General features: G+C 52.9%; 1 protein-coding gene across 1 annotated transcript in view; it reads right to left on the bottom strand.

The window, feature by feature from the left end:
* The window catches only part of LRP1 (LDL receptor related protein 1), a 181,398-nt gene that overhangs the window by 100,993 nt on the left and 53,864 nt on the right, over positions 1-26,541 (bottom strand). The window contains exons 3-6 of the mRNA XM_032785477.2: positions 25,330-25,467; positions 14,332-14,451; positions 13,181-13,309; positions 12,130-12,393 (exon numbers count right to left, since the gene is read on the bottom strand). Of these exons, the coding sequence (XP_032641368.1) occupies positions 12,130-12,393; positions 13,181-13,309; positions 14,332-14,451; positions 25,330-25,467 (651 nt within the window). The remainder of the gene's footprint in view (positions 1-12,129; positions 12,394-13,180; positions 13,310-14,331; positions 14,452-25,329; positions 25,468-26,541) is intronic.

Here is a 26,541-nt window from a genome sequence, read left to right as displayed (position 1 = left end):
AACTCCTTGCCTGAGGAGGTTGTGAAGGCTAGGATTATAACAGCATTTAAAAGAGAACTGGATAAATTCATGGTGGTGAAGTCCATTAATGGCTATTAGGCAGGATGGGTAAGGAATGGTGTCTCTAGCCTCTGTTTGTCAGAGGATGGAGATGGATGGCAGGAGAGAGATCACTTGATCATTGCCTGTTAGGTTCACTCCCTCTGGGGCACCTGGCATTGGCCACTGTTGGGCTGGATGGACCTTTGGTCTGACCCAATATGGCCGTTCTTATGTTCTTATGTTCAGTATCCTGTCTTCCGACAGCGGCCAATGACAGGTGCTCCAAAGGGAATGAACAGAACAGGGAATCATCAAGTGATCCATCCCCTGCCACCCATTCCTAGCTGCTGGCAAACAGAGGCCAGGGACACCATCCCTGCCCGTCCTGACTAATAGCCATTGATGGACCTGTCCTCCATGAATGAATCTAGTTCTTTTTTGAACCCTGTTATAGTCTTGCCCTTCACAACATCCTCTGGCAAGGAGTTCCACAGGTTGACGGTGAATTGTGTGAAGAAATACTTCCTTTTGTTTGTTTTTAAACCTGCTGCTTGCTAATTTCATTTGGTGAACACTAGTTCTTGTGTTATGAGTAAATAACACTCCCTATTTTCCTTCTCCACACCAGTCAAGATTTTATAGACCTCCATTATAACCCCCTTAGCCGTCTCTTTTCAAAGCTGAAAAGTCCAAGTCTTACTAATCCTGAGTTCCTGGTACGAGAACAGCTCTTACACAGTTAAAGAAAGAGAAGAGTCATCAGATAAAGTTACCAATCGCTCTGCTCTCTTGCCAAGTATGTTCACATCAGTGCCTCTTTCTTGGCAGGGGGCATGCAAGGCAGCCAGAACGAAAGAGCTTTGCATGCAAAGGGGAGAGACAAATGCACTTCGATTCCTACAGAGCCCGAAGTCCCTCTGAAATCAATTTGTCTCAAACCCTAGAGCATTTCTGTTGATTGGCACCAGAACAGGTTGCTGTTTGTCATGGGGTGAACTGAAGTCTCCTGGACATGTTTGTTTAGGTAGATGCCCCAGGGAAGTATTTCAATAGTGGCCAGATGCCAGTATTTTCGGGAAGATGTTTCACCCCCGTCCTGGGTTTGGGGGGTTTGTTTGTTTCCACTGCAAAAAGAAATACTTGCATATATATACCTGCCCCTGGAAATTTCCACTACATGCATCCGACAAAGTGGGTATTCATCCACGAAAGCTCAAGCTCCAAAACATCTGTTAGTCTATAAGGTGCCACAGGACTCTTTGCTGCTTTTAAAAATGGAGACCTCTCAGCCACCTCTCAGCTAGAAATCTTGGAACAGTCCCACCAAAAGGCCAGCGTTTCAGGGATGCAGTTTGAGATCCAGCCCACAGCCCCACCAACTCGCATCCTCTGTGAAAACTGAGTGCAAGCTGCGTCCTCCCACCCCCATTTTTGTTACCGTGGTGGCAGATCTGCAGACATCCCAAGCACTTTTCTGGGTCTGGGGAAGTTCTTTCAAAGCCCCTTTTAAATCATCTTCTGGAAAGCAAAAATAAACCCCAGAGCCATACGGTGACAGGATCTATCTAGACCAGTTCCTTCCATGGTGTTAAACGTATCCAGCTCCAACAGGATTTTGTCACACCCCAGAACCACTGCGTGGCTGATTCCAAGCGTTCAACATTCATGAGTCAAGCAGCAGAATAATCACAAGATTGGAGCAAAAAATAATGAGATTTATTTTTAAAAACATCATCCTGGGCTCTTTTCAGTTGCTTTCCGGTGTCAGAGCTTTTGAGGGTCATGTTTTCAGCTCTTTCCGCACAACCATCAAGGCTAGAAACTTGCTTTTTTTGGAAAGCACCTACCCACCTGCCTCCAGGAGCTTGCAAGGAGATCTCAAAGGTTGGCACTGCCAGAAACGCTTAGCTGACATGGCCCCATTTAACACAGCGGTGTCTCCAACAATTATTTATGGTTCATGTTGTGAAGCACCTGTCCACACAGGTGCTTCTCTGACTCTCCTCTCAGAGCCCTTCATAGGCACTGATGGATTTTATACCACTCCTCATTTTAGAGCTGGAGAACTGAGGCCCAGGGTAGATTAAAGTAACTGAAGCGCTGGGCTGAACCAGGTCTCTCAAGTCCCACATCCGTGCTCTACCCGCTAGGGTCATACTTCCCACCCAATAAGAAACCAGGGCATCGCTGCGCTCGGTGCTGTACGTACATTGAGCAAAAAGCTGGTCCCCGACCTCAACGAGTTTAATCTCTCTGGATAAGCTGCAAGAGAACAGGTGGCCGTAAGAAACAGCTGGGAAAGCACAAGATAACGGCGTGGGGGTGATGACCAGTGTGACAGCAGCTGTGACAGCCCCCCGTTGGCTACTCACAGCCAAACGCTTTGGAAGGCGTCCGAGCAGGAATGTGCTTTAAGGAGGACAGTGCAGCGGTTTTGTGCCTGGGCTGCTCTTCTGCATAAGGGGCGGCACGGAGAACCCAAAAACCTATTCCCCTTCTGCTAGGGGAATCAGCAATGAGCAGCAGGAGCACTCCATCCTGGTACACGGCCTCCATCCTGGTATGCAGCCTCCATCCTGGAGGGCTGTACTGCTGTGACTGGCCTGGGGGAGTGAAAGCCATACGGCTTCTGTGTTTAAACGAGGTCTCTCGATGCCACCCACATTAATTAGAACCATCCACAGCTCTCAATCCAGCAGCTTTTGCCAGCAGCACAGTTTGTACCTGAGGAGTTTAGAGGCCAGTGTTTGAATGGGACGCTGGGTGGCACAGAGAGGGCATTAATTATTACAAGTCTCCAAAGCCAGCCTGCTGCTAAGCTGAGAGAATTCAGCAGCATACAAACCTGAAAGCCGTTAGTTTTGTTTTGGTTTTTGGTTTTCTGGCTCTGAAATTCTTTGAAAACTCCGCTGGGAATAAATGAGAGCATTGTCCCAGGAACACCCGCTCGCCAGAATCTTCCTGACCAAACCTGCCTGCGATGGGAATAGCTCCCACGGTTTAGAGATCGGCCACCGAACGTAGCCCCGTTTTAACGATCCGGACACACTGCCTCCCTCAAACCAGGGCAGACCCTGCCCTTGCACTGAGAGCTCTGGGGGGCAACATTCTCAAACCAGTATCCAGGAAACAGGAAGTTGAGTCCTGCTCTGCTTACTGGCAAAATGAGTTTGGCGAGACTCATTCAGCTGCTCAATAAGCTTTGCTCGTAATACGCCAGCCCAACAAGCAGCTGGGGGCTGGAATAGCAGGGACGGGGATGGATCAGCTTATCCGGGCCCAGGGCTGAGTTCACGGGCTGGGGGAAAGGCTGCGGGTCTGGTCTAGGATGCATTAGCAGGGGCTGCCTTCCTTCCCTGTGCCTCACTCCAGCCAGCGCCAACAGCCAGTCCCAGCAGTAGTGCAACAGCTTTCACACTCACGTATGGCCACTTGCTTATCTTCCCATAGCATCATGTAGCCACAAAGGGGGCTTTAAACCAACATTCACACTGGGATTTTTAAGAGGTGCCCAGGGGAGTTAGGCACCCAAATCTAACTGGGTTTTAATTGGAGTTGGCACCTAAACCCTCTAGGCTGCTCAGCCTCGGAGTGAGATTTTCAATAGCGCTCAGGGGAGCAGAGCTCGGTCGACACAAAGGTACTGGAGCATCTTTCTCCCCATTCAGTGTCCCCTCTTTTCCACGCGGGGGTCAGAATCTCGCCCTAGTGTTCTTCGTAACAATACTTCCTCTCCGCCCCGATGCCCAAACCTCACTAGCCCCCACATCACTTACCGCAACCGCCTCCCCACCCGCACCATTTCAATGGAATCTGGGCCCCCAACTCCCACAACCCCAAAGAAAGGGTCTAAGGTTGAGTTACCGGCCTGGCTCAGCTGATGTAGGTTTTGCCGTGGGAACCTAAATAAATCATTTAGAGGCAGGTTTCAAAAGACATTTAGGCTCCTAATTCCTATTGACATCAACAGGGTTTAAGTATCTAAATGCCATTAAAATATGGGTCCTTTTCCCTGTCACTATTGGGGGCGTGCTGCCGTTTCTGCCTCCCCCTAAGGGCGCGCTGAGGCTAACCACACAAACGTTGGCACCAGAGTTTTACGGTACTTCGCTGGCCTCCATCCATCTGAGCTCCTCACCAGGTGTTTGTTCTCACACAGCCCTGTCAGGCAGGCCAGGGCTGTTATGCCCATTTTCCAGATAGGAAAGTAAGGCACAGAGAAACTAAGTGACTGGCCCAAAGGAAACCAGTACAAAAAGTCCCTCAAGCTCTGTAAATACCGGGCCAACCTTTCTTCTTCCTTCACATCGGGAACCGAGTTAGACCAACACCAACCTCTATTGAAAACCCCCCTTTCCAGGCCAAGGCCTGGATGCTGCAAACACGTCACCCACGCATGCTCATCCAATGGGCTCGTTAGTTTGGTCAGTGGCCCACGGAGGAGACGTTCCAAAGCCGAGGGCTCGAAAGGAGAGGCCAGTGCTGAGCAGGGGTAGCTTAATCACAGCCTGCTCCATTTTCGCGGCCAGCCCCGAGCGAGGGAAAGCAGCAACCACACACTGGGCCGACTGTTCGAGGGAGGCAAACTGTTCCAAGCTGCCGAAAAACGACTCCTCCCCCTTCGCCTTTTGTCCTTGAATGCGAGCAGACATTCAGCTCCTGCCAGGGATTTGGCTGATTAGAAACAGAGCTGGAACTTTCGCACACACACGAGAAAAATAGGAAAAAAAAGAGAGAGAAAAAGGAAGAGGAAAGGGAGAGGCGAAAAAGTCCCCCTCTTTGGAATCCAAGTCCCCAAAGCAAAATAAGGCTCTTATTCTGCGCTGTAGCAGGCCAGGTCTCTGATTCCCCTCCCCACTCCGCCCCTGTAGCTTTGCTCAGCAAGACCTTCCCTTTCACAATCCGGAGCCGCAGAACGTGGTGGTTGGGATGCAAGCTGTCCTGGGGATGGGGGGCTGGGCAGAACCTAGACCAAGTCACAGAAAACAGAGCCCCAGCCAAGTTGGCCTGGGGAGAGAGAGGCTGCAATGCTACCCATTGAACTCAAAGGGGAATCAATGCAGTGTGAGGGGCCTGACCTGAAGGGAGCTAGTTTATAACTGCACTGCTGTGTCTGAGAGCAGAGTGCGTGGGGGGGGAGGATGACGCTTGTCCCACTTGATGGAACCGAGTCAGCGTCACCGAAAGAACGAGAGCTCCCGCCCAGGCTTTGCCTCGAAGGGGCAATGTTCATCTTCAGGCCTGGGGACAGAGTCATCGGCTCCCAATCCCTGACAACTGATGAAGGGTACCATGCACTCCCTGTTCATTACCAGTAGCGATGCGGCTTTAAGTAAAAACACCAAAATACACAATACCGCACGGTACGGTCGCCAGAACTGGCCACGCTGCAGAGGGAGAAGCAGTCCCCGGCCAAAGAGCTCGCAAGCGAAATAGACAAGGCAGGACACAGAGGCAATCCATGCCCGCAGACAAGGAGCAGCTCCAAGGTGGGAACGGTACCCAGGTGGCCTGTTGAATGCAGTTTGCTGCTCCTAAACCGGGATGTGCCAGCCAGCAACGAAGCAACCGGCCTAGGAAACTGCTAGCTTCATCTTGGAAGAGTAATGAGAGGCAAAGAGCGAATGCTCCCTCGAACGGGCGCTGTGAAGTTGACAGAGTGCTGCTGAATGTCTGGGAGCAGCTGGAAGCAGGCAGCCCGGCTTCAAACCACCTGCCCAAAACCTCCTGAAAGCAGACTGGCTCCGGCTTCGGGCAAAAATGCTGCAACTGAAGGAGAGCATTAAAAAGAAGAGATCCTCTCCGAGAGCAACTTAAAGCCTCATGTCGGCTGGCAGAAGCATGGAAACACTGCTCAAAATCACATGCGAGACAGGGACGAGGAAAGAGTCTAAAGCACTTGCAAATCAGGCTCCTCTCACAGCCCAACCCGGCCAGGTGGTCTCACAGTTACGACGCTGGCCTGGGACTTAGGAGATGTAGGTTTCAGTTCCAGCTGAGCTGCTAACTCCTCACGTGAAGTCACGTATGTCCAGGTGTTCCCACCAGCTACATCCAGACAGCAAATTTCTCTAATCAAGAAGGCCCTTAAATGTATCCTTGGTGTCCTGTATTGTGAACTCAACCGCCAGGGATACAGGCCATGCTACGGCACTGCCAACTCTCCCAATATTTGGTAGGTTTGGGGCTCTTAAAAAAAAAAAAAACAAAAAAAAAACCCCACCCCTCAGAATGGCCTTATTGCATTAGAATCTCACCTCTCCCCATCTTGCTTTCTCTTATTATCATCAAATAAAAAATAAGTTTCCAGCCCTCATGATTAGGGAAGAAAGCTCAAAACCCAAAGGGCAAACAGAAACAACTCTCTTTTAACAATAAATCTCACGATTTTTAAGTCAAATCTCATGATTTTGGGAGGACAGGGCAGGGCCTCGATTTGCACTATATTGCTGGCGCCTCTGGAAAAAAAGAGCCTGGGAGGGGGCAGATTGGCTTCAGCATCTTTAAGCCATGATCATTATGCACTATTTGTATCGCTGTAGCACGAAGCAGTCCCAGCCATGGACCAGAGCCCCATTACATCAGGAGCTGTACAAACACAGATGCGTCATCAGGGATTTTATTTTTAAAAGGGACAGGATGAGAACGAAGTGGCTTGGACCATGTGCTGCTAACCCAGCCCGCACCCTGAAGATTCACAGATTATAAAGTACGGAGGGACCAGTCCCAACTGCGTAACGCAAGTCACAAAAATTTCAGCCAGCCATTCCTGCAGCCTATCCAACAACTTGCAATTCCCCGCTACTGCACCGGAAGTTCCTCCTTTGCACCTTCTCTCTCTCTCTGTGTCCCTCAGTGTCGACAGGGCAAGACTTGTGTGATCCCTCGAAGAAAAATTAGTCCCTGGGTGTACGATGGCTCCAAGGCACTGTAAGAGGCTGTTCACTGAGTCATTTGGGGCAGCTGCGAAACCAGCTCCAGTAACAACTCTCGCTCCAAGTGTTGTCATGCCGGCAGTCTGCATTTGGAGGCACAGGCAGAATCGTCACACAGAAATTCATCTGTACCCAGGGCATCTGGCTGAATAAAAAGTTAACAGTGGAGGAAAACAGAAAGATCCATGCACTTGGGTTCCTGCCAACCTCTGCTGAGAGCCCTAATTTACCCTATCTCCTGCCATGCCAGTCATGCTAATCTCTCAGCAGAAAAGCCATGGATGCACAGCTACTATCTGAACCGGATAGACACAACTCATCATTCCAGTACAGCAACGCCAGCTGGGAGGCTGGTGATTCTCAACCCTTTAGCACTGGGATTTCCCCATCAGATGCTAACGCAAACCCCATTAGTAGTAGGCGCTGGGGAAGCCTGACTCCTGCTGTCAGTAGATAAATGCCATGAAGAGGCAAGTAAATAAAGGAGCCACTGACTGGATTTACAGATCAGCTTTACTCTCCTGTAAGATAAAATCATGGTAAGACCAGATCTCTTCAACACAGAACAGGTTAGGCTCAGAAGGTAAAGGGAGCATTTATAAAACTTTACATTCTATTTAAGCTTTGCATTTATAAATAAATCCTGGAAAGATTTCTCGGCAGAATTGGAAACTCAAACTGACATGGGCAAAGCAGAAAGTGAAACTCACTTGTCTAGTTTCACAGGCCGAGATGAGTGAAATGCATAAGCCAAATAACAATCGCTGGTGCTCCCACCTCTCCTGATTTTATCATACACCTTGCGCTGTTCGCAGAGGGTTTTTGCTTTTGTGGGTTTTTTTGTTTTTGTTTTTAATTCCCAGCTGCTGGAGTCCAGTGACTACATGAGAATCACAGCTTTCTTTTTTAAAAAAAAAAAAGCTTCTCGTCCTCATGGTTACAGAGAAAAGTTTGGAAACATGAGTGAATCCCACAGCTCAGAAACGAGACGTCAAATAAAAAGAACCCCAAATGTATTTATTTTTTTAAATCTCAGGACATCTTGGGAGCCAGACTCAGGAAATCAGGACACTTGAGGTTGGAATCTTGCACCCATGACAAGTAGTAAATTATTGTTAAGCCTCACATGGGTTTTCTCCCCAAAACGTTGCATTATTCGTAAGTGTTGCACATACACCCTCATCTCACCTCAACTGAGTCACATTTAAATCAGAGATCAGACTTTAGTCCGAAGCTCCAGCGTTACTGATTTTATTCTGAAAGGCCTCAATCAAGTTTCTTACGTATAGTGTTTATGGCTATGCTCAGGACAATTCGGTCCTGGCATAAGTGGATGTGATTCCACTGAAGTTCCTGGATTTGCACCTGCCATGAAGAGCTTGCAAGCGAAATAGACAAGAGAAGGCCTGAGGAGATGAAGCGACTTGTACAAGCTCAGAAAGGGTGTGATGGAGTAGGGACTGTTTGTGGGGGGATGAAAGAGCAGGGGAGGACTTCAGGTGAGGGACAGGACCTAGCTCTGTAACCTGAGCCAGGTGGGGGGGAGGGGTGTCAGCACCTTTGGCCTGGGAAGCTGGACAAAGGAAGCGGCCGGCTGTAGGGGAGTTAGGTCAATTTCATTTTCGGTTTAAGGCAGGGTGGTGCGAATTCAGGGTATCCTAAGCTGGGATCCAAGCACCCTGAACCCCCAGAAGGACTCGACTGAGGGGTCCTGACTGTGCCAACAAGCTCTGCTGTAACCTGCATTCCTGTTGTCCAATAAACCTTCTGTTTTACTGGCTGGCTGAGAGTCACTGTGAGTCCCAGGAAGAGGTGCAGGGCTGGACTCCCCCACACTCCGTGGCAAAGGGACTCCCTGGCAGTGCTGGGGGTGGAACGCACAGCCCCCACTCTCCCGCTCCACTTCAGTGCTGCAGTAGGAAGGCAACTGAGGAAAGTGGGTTTGAAACACACTCCTGTCTTGACAGCATCCCGTTCGCTTGAGCGGCACATTCCTCTCCCTAAACGCAACAGATAGCTCTGGAAGAAGTCAGAGCGCTTGAGAGGCCAGAAAGCGATCCTTCAAACGTCAGCCGTCATCTCTCACTTCCTCCTCTGTGCAAGTTACCAGCACCAAACTAACATGAGCAAAACACCTCATGACCTGCTTTAGATGAGCAGAGCTCAAGAGGGAAGTGCTAATTCCTGAAGAGAGACTGCTTTACAGAGAAAAAGCCCAGCCCGCTGGTATAATACACAATCGGATCACACACTACCTCAGCCACCCAGACACTGGGACTGTGATCAACAGCACACCCGGAACCCCTGTGATTAAGTTGCTTGCAGACACCTTTCAGTAACTGCAGGTCTCCGCTACCATGTTGAACATGGTAGATTGAGCCAGCAGCCGAAATCGTTGCCAGGCCTGAGGTCTCCACCTTCTCAGCTCTCTGGGGTTATCCCAGAAAGTTAATTGAGACGGGGTATCGAAACCTCCCTCTGGCAAGAAGAGAGACTCCCAGGAGATGCAAAGCAGCATGGGAGGCTGATCATGTTTTACACCAATTGAGTGCTTTTAGCAAACACACAGTGTATTACAAGCAAGAAATCCAGCACAGCACGGTGGGTAACGGTAACTCATCAGTGGAGAAACTGAGGCACGGAAAGGGGAAATGGCATGCCCGCACAGCAAGGCAATGGCAAAGCCAGAAATGGAACCCAGGAGTCCTGTGCCCTGTGTGAATCCCATCCCCCAAAGGGGCATCAAGGAGAAAATAAATGCTTCTCCCTAAGGTAGACGGTACTTCGGGTTCTTCTCTGGCCCCATGACCACAGCAGGTAAGCACATCATAGTCTGTAATGCATTTATCCAGACAACCCCCCTATGAGGTGGGCTGGTGCTATCTGAGAGATGGGGAAGCTGAGGCTCACTGATTTGCAATGTTATGGCAGAGTCAGGAATTAAATCCAGGGCTCCGAAACCCTAACCGCTGGCCCAGCCTTCCTCCGCTATGAATGGCTCACCAGGCTGCTCTGCAGAGCAGCCAGTGCTCGCCATGGGCCTTCCTCTAAACCCCGAGTCTGCCATGAAATCAGTTGCTCCCAGCCACGCCCCCAACAGTGCATTTTGAGAAAAGCCAAAAAAAAATCTAGGATTTCAGGAGGAGCTTCAGATTTCGCAACTGATTCAGCGTGGTCTGGTCTGTAGTCCAGAGTCAAATCTGCCACATGAAGGCAGGTCCCACCTGACTGACACGACAGACACATGGGTCTGACATGACACTGGCCTTCTCCTGCATGCCCTGCCAGTGACCTGCTGGTTTGTCCTTCCTCTCCTGGGCCCTCTCTCCTCAGGGAGCCCAAAACCCCCCAAACCATCTTCCCCACATGCAGAAAAAGAGCAGGGATTGGTCTCCTGCCTCACTTCGGACTGTCGCCTGCAAGAGGAGAGGGCGAGGCCACACACACACACACACACAGAGCAGTACTGCAGCTAGAACCAGAACTGATCCGGAGTGCAAAGGTCAGGGGCAGTGGGAAAGCTCTTTCTCCTCCCCACACACCCACTTTGCGGTGAGGGCTCAGGATTTCATCTCACTCCCGCAGGGTCCTAGCTACGCTGTGGTGTCCTCGCAGGACACAAGGCCAAGGAGAAGGTCCGAACCTCTGGGGTTTTACTGGGCTGCAGAGATCAGTCCCTGGGAGCAAAAGCGTCCTTTTTAACGCAAGGCGTGGCTGGTCAGAGCGGCCCCAAGCTGGAAATGGGGCCCAGGCTTCCACCCCCAACAGGCTGGACGAAAGACGGGGACAATGCCTGCGTCGCAGATGGGGAAGAGAGGCCCAGATGGGGCGCGGTATTTCCAAAGGAGCTAGACCCCCAGATCCCTCTGCGAGTCACGTTAACGCCAGACACCACCGGGTGACTTGCACCACGGATCAGTGCTGGCAATGGCACCCTGCCCTCCTGAGTCACAGTCCCGGGCCTCCTACCTCCTCCCACACCAGCCTCCCGTGGCTGCAGCTCCACAGCTGCGTAAGGAGGCAGAGAATGGAGAGTTTCACCCCCTCTCCTTCCCACATCGGGACAGACAGATTTCCTGTGGTTCCTCACCCAGCAGAGTCCTGATCCCAAGCCCATGGACACTCTCCCTCCGATGGGCTTGAACTGGACTCAGTTGCTGCACCCAGGGCATCACAAGGGGGGGGGGGGGCAGAGAGGGGCAAAGCCCCCTCCCCCCCGTGTTCCCAGCACGTCCTCCTGCTGAGCGCTGCTGCAGGCCCAAGGCCTGTCCCCCACCCCACCTGATTCCAACCCATAATCCCTTCACACCCTGGCTGTCTTCCCCAATCTCCGCCCTCCTAGCCCCTTGATCCTGCTCCACACCCCCAAGGCCCTAAACGCCATCTCCTCCCCCCCAGCCCCCCAGCCTAGTCACTCCCCAGCTTTACTACTGATAAAACAGCACCGGTCGTTTGGCCCAACAGCTGAGCCCAGCGGTCGGTACATTTTTTTAACCTGCAGCCTCCCCCCTGCCCGAGACCCCAAGTGGCGCCCCTGGCAACCAGTCTCGTTACAGCTTGGGAGACGCAAACTGAATTAAACCCACCATCTGCCACTCGCTGGCCATGACTCAGCCTCCCCCCAGAGCTACGGCCAGAGCTGATTTAGGCAACAGAAGCATGGGGCTCAAATACAAAAACAACACGCAACCACAGTCGATCCCCCGTGCCCCCACCACCACCGCGCAAGGAGCTGATCGATCTCGGACCGCAGCGTTTGACCTGCGCTTGCAGCTCATTGGAAATTGTAAACGGGAGGCAGGAGGAGATCAAAGCAAAAGGAGGAGGAAGCAGCAGGCCCTTGGGAAAAAGCTGTTTTAAATCAACCAAATATTTTCCAACCAAATAAATAAATAAATGGTTCTGACTGGCTTTAACGCAAGACATTCCGGCCTTTCACAGGATCCCAAGGGGAGTTAGAGCCCCGGAGCCCACTGGATTCCTAAGGATCTTGTGCACCGAATTGCTTAAAGATCTGGTGTCTACCCCAGGCCAGACCCCCAGGATCCCCCCTTTCCGGCCTGTTCCAGGGTGGGAGGGGTGCATTTAAAGAGGCGCAGAAGCGGCAGGAGGAGGAGGTGGGAGGGGCGAAAGCACCGAAGCGGCCACTCACGGTGCAGGCTGAGGGAGATGTTGATGGAGCGTTCCTCCACAAAGCCCTTCAGGTTGGGGATCTTGGCGCATTTGAGGATAGTCTGGGAGGCGCTGTCGCCCACGTGGACCCAGCACACCGTGTCCTCAATGTAGTTGAAGTCCATGGCGGTGGTCTGCTTCGTGCTGGTGGGAGTGATGTTGGGCACGGGGCCGCCGCTCAGATAGGTGGCCAGGATGTTCTGGGAGTTGGCGATAAGCAGCACCGGGGGCCGGTCCACAGGCTCTGGAAGGAGGGGTGGGGGGAACAGCCAGGGAGGGTTAAGCAGGCAGCTGGATTCCTGTTCAATCTATGCCCCAGGCCCCAGCAGGGAACCCAAAGCCTGATCCAAGCAAGAGGGAATATGAGGGGAAAGGTCTGGGGGCAGGAGACTGAGCTGTAACATGGAGAGTCATGATTCTTGGCATCACCCGCAAAACATGCTTTGCACATACACCAGGCCCCTCTGCAAGCACCTTGCATGTGTGGTGTGGTTGTCGGGTCACTCTGCACATGCACACACACGCCTGGATCTCGTGCAAACCGGACAGGATCGCCACACACACTCTGGGGCCGCCAGGACACTCTGCACACACACACACCTGGGTCATGTGCAAACAGGGCAGCTCTGGGGCAGCCAGGTCACTCTGCGCGCGCGCGCGCACACACACACACACACACACACGGGTCATGTGCAAACAGGGCAGCTCTGGGGCAGCCAGGTCACTCTGCGCGCGCGCGCGCACACACACACACACACACACGGGTCATGTGCAAACAGGGCAGCTCTGGGGCAGCCACGTGGCTTTGCACACGCACACACCCCTAGGTCATGTGCAAACACGGCAGGAGCGCCACTCACGCTCTGGGGCAGCCAGGTCGCTTTGCACACGCACACACCCCTAGGTCACATCCATACACGGCAGGAGCGCCACGCACGCTCTGGAGCAGCCAGGTGGCTTTGCACGCATCCCCAGGTCCCGGGAGCTGGAGCCAGCCGGAAGCAACGCCAACCCACAAAAACGCCACCTACCATTCTTTGCTTTGCAGGACCGGTTATCGGGCTGCAGGAGATAGCCCTCGACACAGCTGCATGTGTAGGAGCCCTCCGTGTTCGTGCACGTCTGACTGCAGGTCCCGTAGATGGTGCACTCATCCAAGTCTGCAGGGGACAGCAAGAAAACAAGGCTGGATCTCGCAACTGCGTCTGCTCCCGGTGAGCCAGGGAAAGACAGAACCCCCCGTGCTCACGGTGGAGCAGCAGGGAATGGGACATGTGGGAGGAACACACACCCCCCACACACCAGGGGAGTCTAATTGTAGGGTTTAAAGGCCAGAAAGGACCAGTGCAATCCTCCAGTCTGTCCCCCTGTGTAACCCAGGGCAGAGACTCTCACCCCATGAATCTTGCAGCCAGCCCAGAACTTCCGGCTGAGCCAGAGCAGAACTTTCACCGACATCAGCCGAGTGACAGAGAATCCACCCCAGCCCTGGTGAAACGATACTCTTAAAAATCTGCCCCTTTCTCTCCAGTCTGAATTTCTCTAGCATCAGCTTCCACCCGCTGGCTCTTACTCTGCTCTCCCTGAACAGGGACTCGGAGCCCACGATCACGTCACCTCTCAAGCTTCTCCCAAGTAAACTAAAGGTACCAAGATTCTTCAGTCTCTTGCGACATGGCTTCCCAGAGCGTGAGTCCTTCTTGGAGCTCTTTTCTGGACCCTCTCCCATTCTGCAGCCCCCTTTTTGAAGTGGGGACCCTAGACCTGGCCACAGCCCCCAGTGGTGGGCTCATTCATGCCGTACACCCCCTCCTGCTCGGCTGATCTCCTCTTCCTCATGCATCCAAGGATCCTGTTCACCCTCATGGGGGACACCTGCTCAGTGCTCCAATGGGGGACCCCGTGGGGAGGGAATCAGTTTAATCTGTTGTGTTGCTCTGTCCTGGGCTACTACACAACCCTGACACATCACTGTGACACTCAGGATGGGATTTTCAAAGCTGCGATATTCTAATGGGCACTAAGCACCCAAATCCCTTTGGAAGCCACCCCGCTCCCTACCCCCACCCCAGGCGGGCTGGTCACACGTAGCCCGCTGTGCTGACGCTGCACCCCAACAGTCCTGTCCCCGCCCCCACCGGGGCTGCGTTCACAGGCTGCATCATCTCCATTTGCCACCAACCTTTGCAGCTCTTCCTGTCCTCGGCCAGCTGGAAAGAGCTGTTGCAGTAGCAGATGGGTCCGACGAGTGTTGGGACGCAGTGGTGCTGGCACCCCAGAGCCGAGCAGTTGGCCAGAAACTCTAAAGAAAGAAGATGGGGGGGAGGGGGAGAATGTCACTTCAGGGGTCAGTGGGCACTTCAGACATCTGGGCAGGTGATGGAAATAGCGAACAGTGGTGTCATTACCAGCCCCCTCCGCACCCCCCCCAGCCTTAGCAGTATCCTCACTATCTTGAGTAACAGGAGGGAAGGATGAGCTTATAGCCAAGGCACAGCACAGGGATTCGGGAGACCTGGGGTCAAGTTCCAGATCTACCACTGACGTCTTGTGACATCTTGCACAGGTCACTGCCACACGCAGCCCTCAGCTCCCCACCTGTGAAAAGGGGAGAAGGACCCCATTATGGGTACATCTACCCTGCAATTCCAGCTCAGGCAGGCATACAAGGGCCAGGTTGGGGGTGAGGGATAGCTCAGTGGTATGAGCACTGGCCTGCGAAATCCAGGGTTGTGAGCTCAATCCTTGAGGAGGCCATTTAGGGATCTGGGGCAAAAAATCTGTCTGAGGACTGGTCCTGCTTTGAGCAGGAGGTTGGACTAGATACCTCCTGAGGTCCCTTCCAACCCTGATATTCTGTGATTTTACCTAGTCCGCCTGGCTAAAACTAGCAGCAAATGAATAAGAGGGCAGGCTAGCAATGCGAGCATTTATCCCAGGTAGGCACGCATGGCCCCACCGCCACTTGGCCAAGATACACCAATCTGTGCTGCAATGACCCTGTGCAGCGTAGGCATATCCTGCAAGCTCAAATATTTTGCATGCGAAGCTTTTCAGGGAGCTGGGGAATAAAAAGGATAAGTTTGATGATTTCTAGGCAGGGTATCTGTTTAGTATCTCCCAGCTGGACTTCTAAAGACGACGAGCCCAATTCACCTTCACCCTGCTCCGTGTGTAGATGCTCCCACCAATGCAAACAGGTGCAGACCGCTACCAGAAGAGCTGTGGTTTACACCTCTTTTGCACCAGTTAGACTGCAAGATCATCGGCGTAAGACCTGTGTTTTTGTTCTGTGTTTACACATGCCTAGCATAATGGGGCCCTGATCCCGGATTGCGGCTCAGGGAACACAGAAGTCCAGGGCAACAGAGAATCTGTCCCAAGGCCATCAGAACACCACAAGCCCGGAGACTGTCTGGCATACAGGTACAAACGTGGTCACCCGAGCCCAGGACGGGAAAAGGCTGCGCGAGCCGCTTTGAAACAGTGACGGAATTTTATTCTGAAATATGAGTCACATTGTCTCTAACCTCAGCTGCATGGCTCAGCATTTCCTACTTAAAGGATCAGCCACAAGCAGCAAGGAGCAGGAAACCCAGCTCCTGCCACGCACATCCAGAGCACACCAGCGTCCCTCCTCAACCACATCCGTTTCTCCAGCAGAGCTGCGCTGGGCCACCCGCTCACCCCCATGGGGCTCCGGAAACCAGCGTGCAAAGAGGGAAGAAGAGCGCGACAGGGGGTGCATTGAAGGCAGTCCCAGACCTGGTTCTGGGCTCTTGCTGCCCGGCCTGCAGTGAAATTTAAGCCCCATGGTGTGCGTTCACTGCACGCTCCCCGAGATCGCCTTAAACAGTGCAAACGAAGGCTTGCTGTAGGGACTGCTAAGGCGGGAGAGGACGCACCCTGCCCACCCAAAACCCAGCGCTCAAAATTAAGAAGCTAAAGGGAGCCAGTATCCTCTGTTCTTCGTTCCCCCTATCCCTGTACACCTCAACTGACAGCCCTGCATAACCCAGCACTAAAATGGGGCAGGCTGGATGCTCCAGGCAACACATGCAACAGGGGATTCTCCATTTGGGAGGGGTTCCTCCCTGTTCTCCAGCAGGGGGATACTCCACTGACCTCAATGGGGGGAATTCCCCCATTGTTCTCAGCAGGTGGAGCCGGTGGGGGGAATTCCCCCATTGTTCTCAGGCAGGGGAATCAGGGCCGTCCTTAGCCATAGGCAGAACAGGCAGCCACCTAGGGCGCCACTAGGCCTGGGGGCACCACTCTGCTGGGAGCCCGGACAGAAGGGAAGCAGTGGAGCATGTTAGAGCAGGGCTGCTGGGTCCTAGAGAGACGAATGCAGCACAGTCTGAGGGAGGGGATTGGCTGCTGTGGTCTCTGAGAAGGGGTGGGAGAAGGAACTCACCTGTACGGTGACCAGATGTCCCGATTGTATAGGGACAGTCCCAATTTTTGAATTTTTTTCTTATATAGGCTCCTTATTCCCCCCACCCCCGTCCCGATTTTTCACACTTGCTGTCTGGTCACCCTAGGTGGGGGTAATTGGTACCTATATGAGATAAAGCCCCAAATATCAGGACTGGCCCTATAAAATCAGGACATCTGGATCTGGTCACCCTAGCTGGGGAGCGCCTCTCTCCCGGGCTGACAGCGATCCATCTCATCCGGGGGAGAGCTGCACAGGGCAGGATGAGCTGCTGTGGCTCCATGGGTGCCCTGTCCCTGAGATCAGATGCTGTGCTAACTTCACTATGGTCTGCTGGGCTGATGGTGGTGCCCATTGGCGTGTGATCGGACCTGAGGGTTTGCTGCTGTTGTTGCCACTCTGCATCCAAAGAGGTGGATTTTGGGGTCCTGCAGTTTTCCACCTATCTCCTCCTCTACTGCAGCTGTTGGATCAGCAGGCTGGGGGGTGAGCCAAGCATGAATGCAGTACTGCATTGCCATTTAGATTGTCATTTAACAAATTTATTTCCCAAAAATGCTTGCTAACAATCCTGAATTCAATTTCAATATTTCTTTTTAAAAAAATCAATATCTTAGCCAAAAACAGAAAATTAAGTTGTTGACAATTATTTGTGATAAGTTTGGTATGGGGAAGGGAGTGGGCCAGTTTTCATCAGAGAAACAAAAAATGTTGACTGACTTTCCTATAGCCCTGTTACTGCTAAACAGAGCCCTCCAACAACTGTAATATGCTCATCTTCTTACTAATGTATAGAGCAGGGGCCAGCAATCTATGGCACACGTGCCAAAGGTGGCACGCGAGCTGATTTTTGGTGGCACACAGCAGTGAGCTGAGCAGCTCAGCCCGCCACTGCTCTGGGGTTCCAGTTGCTGCCCCATTGCCGCCTGGGGTCCCGGCCACCAGCCCCACTCAGCAGCCACTGCTGGCCCAGGGACCCCCAAGGAACCCCAGGCTGGCAGCGGGCTGAGCAGGCCGGCAGCTGATACCCTGACTGAGCCACTCAACCCGCTGTCGGCCTGGGGTTCCATTCACTCAGCTGGTAGGTGGGCTGAGCAGGACTAAATTCAACAAGAGAGGAAAACAAGAGCAACTAATGACAAAGTACAAGAACCTAGAGCAGCGGTCCCCAACCTTTTTTGTCTGGCGGGTGCCAGATGAAGGACTGTGGGGGTGGACAAGAATCCACCGAAATGCCGCCAAAATTCAGTAGCATTTCAGTGGCAACGCCTCTGGATGACGCTGCTTGTTGGGTACCATGGTACCCTCGGGCACCGCATTGGGGACCCCTGACCTAGAGAGCCTCCTGAAGCACGGCGATCGTTTTGATTTAAATGGACTTGAACTGTATGAAGAATTGAGTACACTGTCATCAATGGTGCCACATGCAAAATCGATGATGGACATTGTACAGTTTACTCATACCAGCAAACTTGTCGACATATATCCTAACGTGTCCATTGCCACTCGTATTCTACTGACAATTCCTGTAACAGTAGCATCAGGAGAACGGAGTTTCTCAAAACTAAAGCTCATTAAAACTATCTCCGCTCTACAAGGAGTCAGGAACACTTGATTGGTCTTGCTATTCTTGCAATCAAACAAGACATCACTGTCTTTGCCATACAATGACTTCATTACTGATTTTGCAGCCAAACAAGCCAGAAAGATTGCTTTTAACTAAAAACAAATCCTTGTTTCAATACCTCTGCATAGAAATTTCCAGTAAAATGTTGACAAATTAAAAAAATTATATTATTTGCATCATTCTGTCAAATCAGAATTTTGTCTATAGTGCTGCTCCTTTAGGGCTAGTCCATCAGCGTTACAGTGGCTTCATTAAGTTAAACTGGTTTTAACAACATGCAGGTGGCAAGTTTTCCAATAGGGTCAGCTTATGTTTGTGTTGCTAAGAGCTAGACAGGCACGGAGGCACCAGCTTAATAATCCCGCCTAGGGCACCATAAATCCTAAGGACGGCCCTGAGGGGAATACACCATTGTTCTCAGTGGGGGGAGCGGATGGGAGGATTCCCATTGGGTGCTGAGCTCTTTTGACTCCTGGAGCAGAGGAAGAGCAGAGCGGGGTATGGCTCTGGACTGCAGCACCTGGTCCAAGCAGGCAGCGGTCTGGACCATCGCTGCAAGGCCCCAGGAAGCCCTGGGGTGATCGTCCCCATGCTATCTCCTCCCCAGACCTACCTACCACCAAGGAGCTCAGCAGGGAGCCAGGCAGCAAATGCAGGGAAAACATGTCCCTGCCCGTCTATTAAGAGCCCCCCCTAGGCAGGAGCTGGATGCATTAAATATCCATGCTCCTGGGAGGGGTCCACCCCAAGCTTCCCACACCTCCCCTGCGCTCAAGGCCAGGTCCACACTCAGGAGGCTCCCACTCTGAACAGATAAATTTCTATCCACGGCTGAAATAAATGCTGATCAGGTATCCATCTGCCCCGCGCTGCCCAGTGCTCCAAGGTAGCCTGGGGCTGATGAATGGGGCACTCGCCTGGAGCGCTCATCTCGCTTTGCCAATAACTGATGGCTTCCCAGACTCAGCAAGGTCACATCCTGATGGGCCCCATTACGCTACCAAAGGGGGTAATTATACAGACATCCACGCAATGTGCAGGGGAGACCTCGGCTCAGTTCCCGGCCCCTCTGTCTGTGCTGCAGACCCCCACCCGTAATGTGAGGCTCCAGGGGTTGTGAGGATAGGCTGCGTAGCTTTGAGGTCCGCTGATGAACAGCAGTAGGTGGGAGGTAGGTGTTGTATATGTAACAGAACAGCGAAATTCTCTGATAAAAAGGGGACCAGAATTCAGACGCTAGATTAGCGAAATTTGCATATATCAAGGCACATTGTAGTCACGTGATGCCCATTTATAGGAAACCGTACCTGGGCATCTGGATCTTTAATTAATTTGTCTTCACACGTCTCTCTGAGGTAGGGCCAAACTGAGGTGCAAGCAGTAAAGTGAAATTAAACGCCTTTCCCAGAAAGCCTCTTGCAAAGCAAGGAATTGAACCTACAGCTCCTAGCTAACGCCCTAACCATTGGACCATGCTCCATCTCACTAGCACGGGAGTGCATTGCACGGGTGCAAACTGCAACCCCCTGGGAACAGGTCATGCTTTCAAAGCCCCATGCAAGCCAGAAGGCTGCTCCGCACAAGCAAAGCAAGAACGAAATGGACAGGCGTCCCCGGCAGTGATAAGACAGGCTTCCGCGACCCAATTAACACACAAAGGAGGGAGGCTTCGTGGCTGAAGGGACACTCGTTGTGGGAAGCAGAAAAGCACTTCAGCCCATAAAGGTCTCTTTGTTTGAGGGGGTTTTTCCCTCTCCTGCCCAACGCCGCCCTGGCTTGGAAGCGGAAGTGGGATGAACTCAAATCCGTGTGCAAAACAATCTAACCATGAACCTTGCCAAGCTGAGAAAATCTGGCCCTTTTTCTCTGTGTTCCCCTTTTCGCAGCCCTCTCAGAGACCTCGTGATCAAATGCATCCCACAGCTTGGAGCAGCTGGCTCAAGGAGTCTGGGAATGGGACATGGGCCCTTTCCCCTCTAGGGGGTGCCAGCTCCCATCCGGCCCCAGGGCGGGGGGCTGGCTGGCTCGGGGTGGTGGAGAATGGGGTCCTTCCCTTATGGGAGTGCTGGCTCCCATCTGGCCCCAGGGCGGGGGGCTGGCTGGCTCAGGGTGGTGGAGAATAGGCCCTTTCCCTTCTAGGGGGTGCCAGCTCTGATCTGGCCCCAGAGCGGGGGGCTGGCTGGCTCAGGGTGGTGGAGGATAGGGCCTTTCCCTTCTAGGGGGTGCCGGCTCTGATCTGGCCCCACGGCGGGGGGCTGGCTGGCTCAGGGTGGTGGAGAATAGGGTCTTTCCCTTCTAGGGGGTGCTGGCTCTGATCCCGCCCCACGGCGGGGGACTGGCTGGCTCAGGGTGGTAGAAAATGGGGTCTTTCCCTTCTAGGGGGTGCCAGCTCTGATTCGGCTCCACAGCGGGGGGCTGGCTGGCTCGGAGTGGTGGAGAATGGGGTCTTTCCCTTCTAGGGGGTGCCGGCTCCAATCCCGCCCCAGGGCGGGGGGCTGGCTGGCTCAGGGTGATGGAGAATGGGGTCTTTCCCTTCTAGGGGGTGCCGGCTCTGATCTGGCCCCACGGCGGGGGGCTGGCTGGCTCGGGGTGGTGGAGAATAGGGCCTTTCCCTTCTAGGGGTGCCAGCTCTGATTAGCTGCACTGGAGTGGTCTGTAAACACTTCCAGCTGTGTGACTCTCACCCTGACATTCGGGCAAGGAGAATCTGATGCAAGGTCAGAACTGGAGCAAGGAGGGTAGAGGGGGGTGTCAATGGCAAATTCCCACACTAGCCCAAGGACCCTGTTACAGCCAGAACTAAACATGTAGATATAAACCAATTTAGTTGATCCAGTCCACACGTGTGTGCAGACGCTCTGATTCTGGTTTAAGGGATCGTCTACAATCCATTACACCAGTGTAGAAGACCAACTTGTTTCAGTGGGAGCTGCTCAGTCTCCTATCAATCGATCTTTGGACTTAACTTGCTACAATTAGTGCAGGGTGGTTGTTTTTTTAAACCGGCATGACTCTCTTTGCTCACAAACCAAATTAAGCCTGGGTTACACTTGCCACTTTTACCAGCGTCATGATGCCAGCTAGGGGGATGGTTTTATCTATCCCGCCCCTAGTCTGGCCACAGTTATACCAGGCTAACAGTACCTTCTAGTAAAATAGCTCATTTCCCCTTTATCCTGGTTTAACAGCAGCCAGCCTAGCGTGCGTCACCACTTTACTTCACCCCAGATAGTTCTAGCACACCCACATTCTAGAGCAGACAAGGCTGCAGGAGCAGTGTGGACACAATCCATTTCTGAGCCATCTACCACAGCGCAAGGGCCAGCAAGGGAAAGTCGGCCCAGCACCAGTTACCCTCTTTGGCACAGCATATGCCTAATGTTCACATTTTGCTTTTGCACGGGGAGGTCACGGCCCAGGCTACGGTCCCCGGGCCAGCTGGCGCTCTAACACACAGCGGGAGGAGTGCCCTTTCCCTGGCAAAAATGGTCCAGATTTGCTCACAATCCCACTCTAAATCCTCTGTTATGCGTATGCAAGTTTAATAAGCCGGGTGGGCCAGCTGACTCATTCACATAGTCTAACAGCTTTGTGGGGTGTTTGGCAGGCCTGCAAGTTCATTTCAGAACCTTCTCTCTCAGCTCATGCACCAAAGAAAACCCCAACAATATTAGAGTTTTAATTTTTTTTTTTTTTTTAAAGGATGCTGTTCCGGTGGAAACAGTGCCTGTACAATTCCAGCCCTTGGGGATTTTTAAAAGAACAGTCAAGGTTTGTGGCTCCCCCTTCTCTGCTACCAGGAATAGCCTGTTCGAAGGTTGCAGCTGGGATCTCTGCTTCTTTACTAGCCAATATTTCTTCCCTCCCTCTGCTGAGTTTGCCCCTCCCTTGGTCTGTTATCGTAGGGTTGCTTGTGCACTGGGAACTGCCAGCAGGCTGGCGTGCCAGCATCAGGTTAGAGAAGAGCATGCAGGGCTGCTAGTGATTTTCCCAAAGTGACCATGGGGTTTAGGAACACGTGGGAATCATGCACCTAAACCCCCTAGACAAAAGCCTTGGCCCCTTAGCTTGTCATCTCAGGCCCAGGGGAAGGAGAATTATCATCAGAGTGGAGATCAGGATGTCTGTTCGAGGCAGTGAGGTGTGCTGGTTAAGGCCTAGGAAGCCCAAGTCCCAATCCCAGCTCTGCCACGGATCAGCCATGTGACCTTGGGCAAGCCCCATCACCTCACTGGGCCTCAGTTTCCCCTTTCATCCAAGAAGGAGCAATTCTCTCCACTGTGGGAATTACTGGATGCAGTTCCATCTCTTGCATGGGGCAGGCCAGACTCCAGCGGCAGAGAGGAAGGGTAGCCCAATGGTTAGTGAGCTAGTCAGGAGAGAAGGCCTCAGCTCTGCCATGAGCTCCCCGTGGAACCATCCTTTGCCCTTCTATGCCTCAGTTTCTCCATCTGTCGAATGGGGATAACAATCCTGCCGTGCCTCAAGGCTGGGCGAGGATAAACACGCTAGAGAGGGTAAGAGGCTTGGGAGCTCCAGAAGCGCCTAAGAGACACAGACTAGCTGACTGCAGTGGGTCCCGCCGGCCTGATGAGATCCACAGGGCCACCACTGAGAATCGAAGAGGAAAACTTGGCTTTTTAGTATCCTCCTCTGAGAGCTCTTGCAAGTGCCGAGCGCTCCCAGTGCCCGCTTGGCTCCATGCCCGGCTGCAGTAGGTGTAACCCAATGTCAGACAGAATTAAACCTCCCCACCTCACAGATTCAGCCGCTGATTAGCCCTCTCTCCCGCCCTAGACTTGTTGAGACACTGTACTGGTCTCTCAGCTGCCTGAGGTGTGTGGGTGGTTCTATAAAACGAATCTATACAAATAGCTCGGAGGACACATTCGGGCCAGGGATCTGGTGCAGAGAGCCGGGAGGAGATGCTTATGCAAAGGGGAATATTTCCAGGTGCCTGAACAGGTAGTTCATAAAGGCACGGGGACATGGTGGAGAGAGCCAGGACTCCAGAGCCTTGGGCTCTATTCCCACCTCTGCCTCTGAACTGCTTAGAGACTTTGCACAAGTCACCTCCCTGCTCTGCGCCTCAGTTTCCCCCTCTGGAAACTAGGAATAATGACCCTGCGCTCCCTGGGAAAGTGCTAGATAAGAGCTAGGTATCTTCCGTATAAGCAGCAAGGACTCTGTACTTGTATCTTCGGTACTTATCTGGCACATCTGAGCACCTCACAACATCTAACGTAGTCAGCCTCCCACATCCCTGTGGGGCAGGGACATTGTCCCCACGGCCCCTACAGAACTGGGTAGCCCAGCGGTCCAGCCAGAGAGGAACCCAGGTCCTGAGACTGGATCCAGCCGAGGTCTGGAACAATGCAGCATTACTAATGACTATTTGGTGCTTCCTCCTCCCGCTGTGTGTACTGACTTTGGCAGGTCTCAGCTCAGTCTCTTAGCAGAGAACCACCCACATCACAAAATGCCCCTTTGGCCCAAGCAAACCTCCACAGAACAGAAGGGGCCACAGAGACCAAGTGCTCCCCCCACACACACACCCCCGACTGCGACAGCTCCGGCTGACCTGCTGGGAAAGCTTGTACTGCAGTCGCATGGACTGCCCGGGACAAAGCGAGAGGCAGGCCCGGATGCGGGAAAGCCAGTGAGCCTGACACAGTCCGTAGAACTGATAAAAGAAATTGTTTTTAATTGTTCACTTTATTAATGCAACTTCTGTTCACCATTCACTACACTCGCCTACATTGTAACTTCTGTTCACTGTTTGCCATATTGTAATTCAAACCCCATTTTAAAACACTCACTCCATTTGTAAAAGCTTCCTCCAACCTTCATTTTTGCAAACCCTGCTGTAATCTTATTAGTTAGTTTAGATGTGTGACTGAGGCATGTGTGAATGATGGAATCAACCTCCAGCCCCAGCCTGTCCAGATGAAATAAAGTTCAAACACCACTGGCTGAAGATGCAGACAAGAGCCCTAACAAAGTAAGCAGAGTCCACCTTAAAAATAAAAGGAACAATAGAAGAAAGATCAAAGCTAGGTCCAAGGCTGAAAGTCACACCTGCAATTGACGGGTGATCAATCACCAAACCCAGAGGCAGCGTGACACAGCAAGACCTATAGACTCCGGATTCAAACTCAAGCCTGCAAAAAGGATGGGTGAGATGGGAGACTTTGGGAGGGTAACATTCTGCTCCCAACATAGAAGGACATCGGTGCAGGCCCAACAGAGATCCAGCTCGTCCTTGCGCCCAGCTTTCCTGGCCAGTTACCACCACAAGCTACGAACCCAAGCTGCAAAATCAAGCCATGAACTTAAGCTGTCTTCAGGACTGGTAACTATGCAGCAGCTGCAGAACATCTGACGGGTGTGTGTGTGTGTAGGTATTAGGTATAATGTGTGTGTATAAGGATTAAGATATTAGTTATTGGTCATAAATCATTTTATCATAATAAATGTGGCATCTTTGTCTTGCCCCTGAAAAGATCCTGTGTAGTTTTGTCTGTACAACAAGCTGCTGGAAGCTATGGGCATTTAGGAGTCTACTCTCCAGCAGACCCATCTCAGCACCTGGGTTCAGCCCAAGACACGTCTCAGAGGGACTAAGAAGCCGACACTGGCCGGTGTAAAAGGAAGGTTTTTTCCCCCAACAGAAAGTAGCAAGACCCCGGCTAAGGAGGAAATCAATGTCTAAGCCAAACCAAACTCCATGCGCCTCCTTCCGCTCAGCAGAGAGCACAGCTATTTAATAGCCTGATGGGATGGGAGCAATCGGCATTTTTCCTGCAGGAGGGAACCTTCAAGTCTTCTAACCCACTGCCCCCAGGACTCATTGACAGTGGTGGGGCGGGTCGCACTGAGGTACCTCCACCAGTGCATCGCTCTTGTGCGAACACGCCACCCACTAGGGCAAACCACCTTCTACCGGGGCCACGTCCTGTAGCTTGGGGTTGGCACTGGCGCAGCTGTATTAGTGCAAACAGCCAGCATGGACACGCTCTAAGGAGGAATTTCCCCCACCCACCCTCACGACAGTGGAGTCTCTCAGCCCAGAGGGAGGTGAGGGCTGCCCCGGGGACCCGTCGGCGCTCCCCTACCCCGGCAGTGTGACCCCTCGTCCGAGCCGTCGAAGCAGTCCTGAACGCCGTTGCACAGTTTGCTCATGGGTATGCACAGCTCCGTGCCCAGGCAGTTATGTTCATTGGGTTGGCACCGCAACACCTTGCTCTGCGGACCTGGAAGAGAGCAGAACACGAGAGAGATTCAGCCGAGAGGGGAAGGGAATCGTTCGACAGCATCACAGCAACGCCCAGGAGCTGCAGCAAGGACCAGGGGCTGCGGATGGGCCCGGCCCATGAAAGCAATGAGAACCCAGCCCCTGACAGCTCCCAGATCAAGGGGCCGGGTCCCTCCTCTTCTCCTGGCGCCACCAGTGCAAAAGAACCCACTCGCATTTCACACTCACTGGGCTCTGATGCAAACACCTGCAGGTGGCACAAAACCAGAGAAAACTGGAGCCGAGGGAGAACCGTTCCATTTGCAAGACAGGCCTGAGGGATGTCTACACTACAGGTTTACTGCGTGTTCTTACCCCCCACACCAAACCCTCCCATGCGTGTAGAACCCGTGTTCACATGTATGACTGAGGTGTGGGGCAAGGAGCCCAACCTGCCCTTGGTTCCAATGAGACTTCAGTGTTACTGTCACTTGGCTGCTTTTGAAAATCGGCCCCCCATGAGTCTGGGTACACTGCACACAACCCCGGGCTCCGACTCCGGCTTGAGCCCAAAGCCCCCTGGGCTCAGGCTCTAGGACTGGCGAGGTGGAGGGGCCAAGCCCCTTGTTTTGCAGAGTGTCTATCAATACTATCCCACAATCCCACGGGCCAGAGCTCCTTGGGGGATCTGTAGCTAGGGTCTCCCATCCAAAGCGCTGCCCCAACCCCACCCGAGATCTAACAAATACACCACATCAGGCAGCCTGGCTCAAGCTCCCAGGGGACGGGGCCCAGGTAATGCAGCCACACTCCCTGGGCCAGTGTCACCCAGCCTCCCCCATTCAACAGGGCCTGTCAGGACACACGTCTTGAAACTGCCAGGCTGCCTGGGGCAGGCCAGAACGGGCACATCCACAGGGTTCCAGATGTGCCCACTCCCCCCAGAACAGGGACCAGCCAGGAACGGGAGCCTGCCTCACGAGAAAAGGAACCCAAGGGGCAAGGAAGCGCCCAGCGATGGATGCCCTCTGGGGTTCCCTGGCTGGGGCAGCCACTCCAGGGCTGGATCGCCCCCTCGCGTGAACTGCCCTCA

The sequence above is a fragment of the Chelonoidis abingdonii genome, chromosome 26, assembly GCF_003597395.2.
Source record: "Chelonoidis abingdonii isolate Lonesome George chromosome 26, CheloAbing_2.0, whole genome shotgun sequence".
Taxonomy (NCBI): domain Eukaryota; kingdom Metazoa; phylum Chordata; order Testudines; family Testudinidae; genus Chelonoidis; species Chelonoidis abingdonii.
The sequence above is the reverse complement of the archived record's forward strand: the minus strand, read 5'-3'. Positions and strand labels throughout refer to the sequence as shown.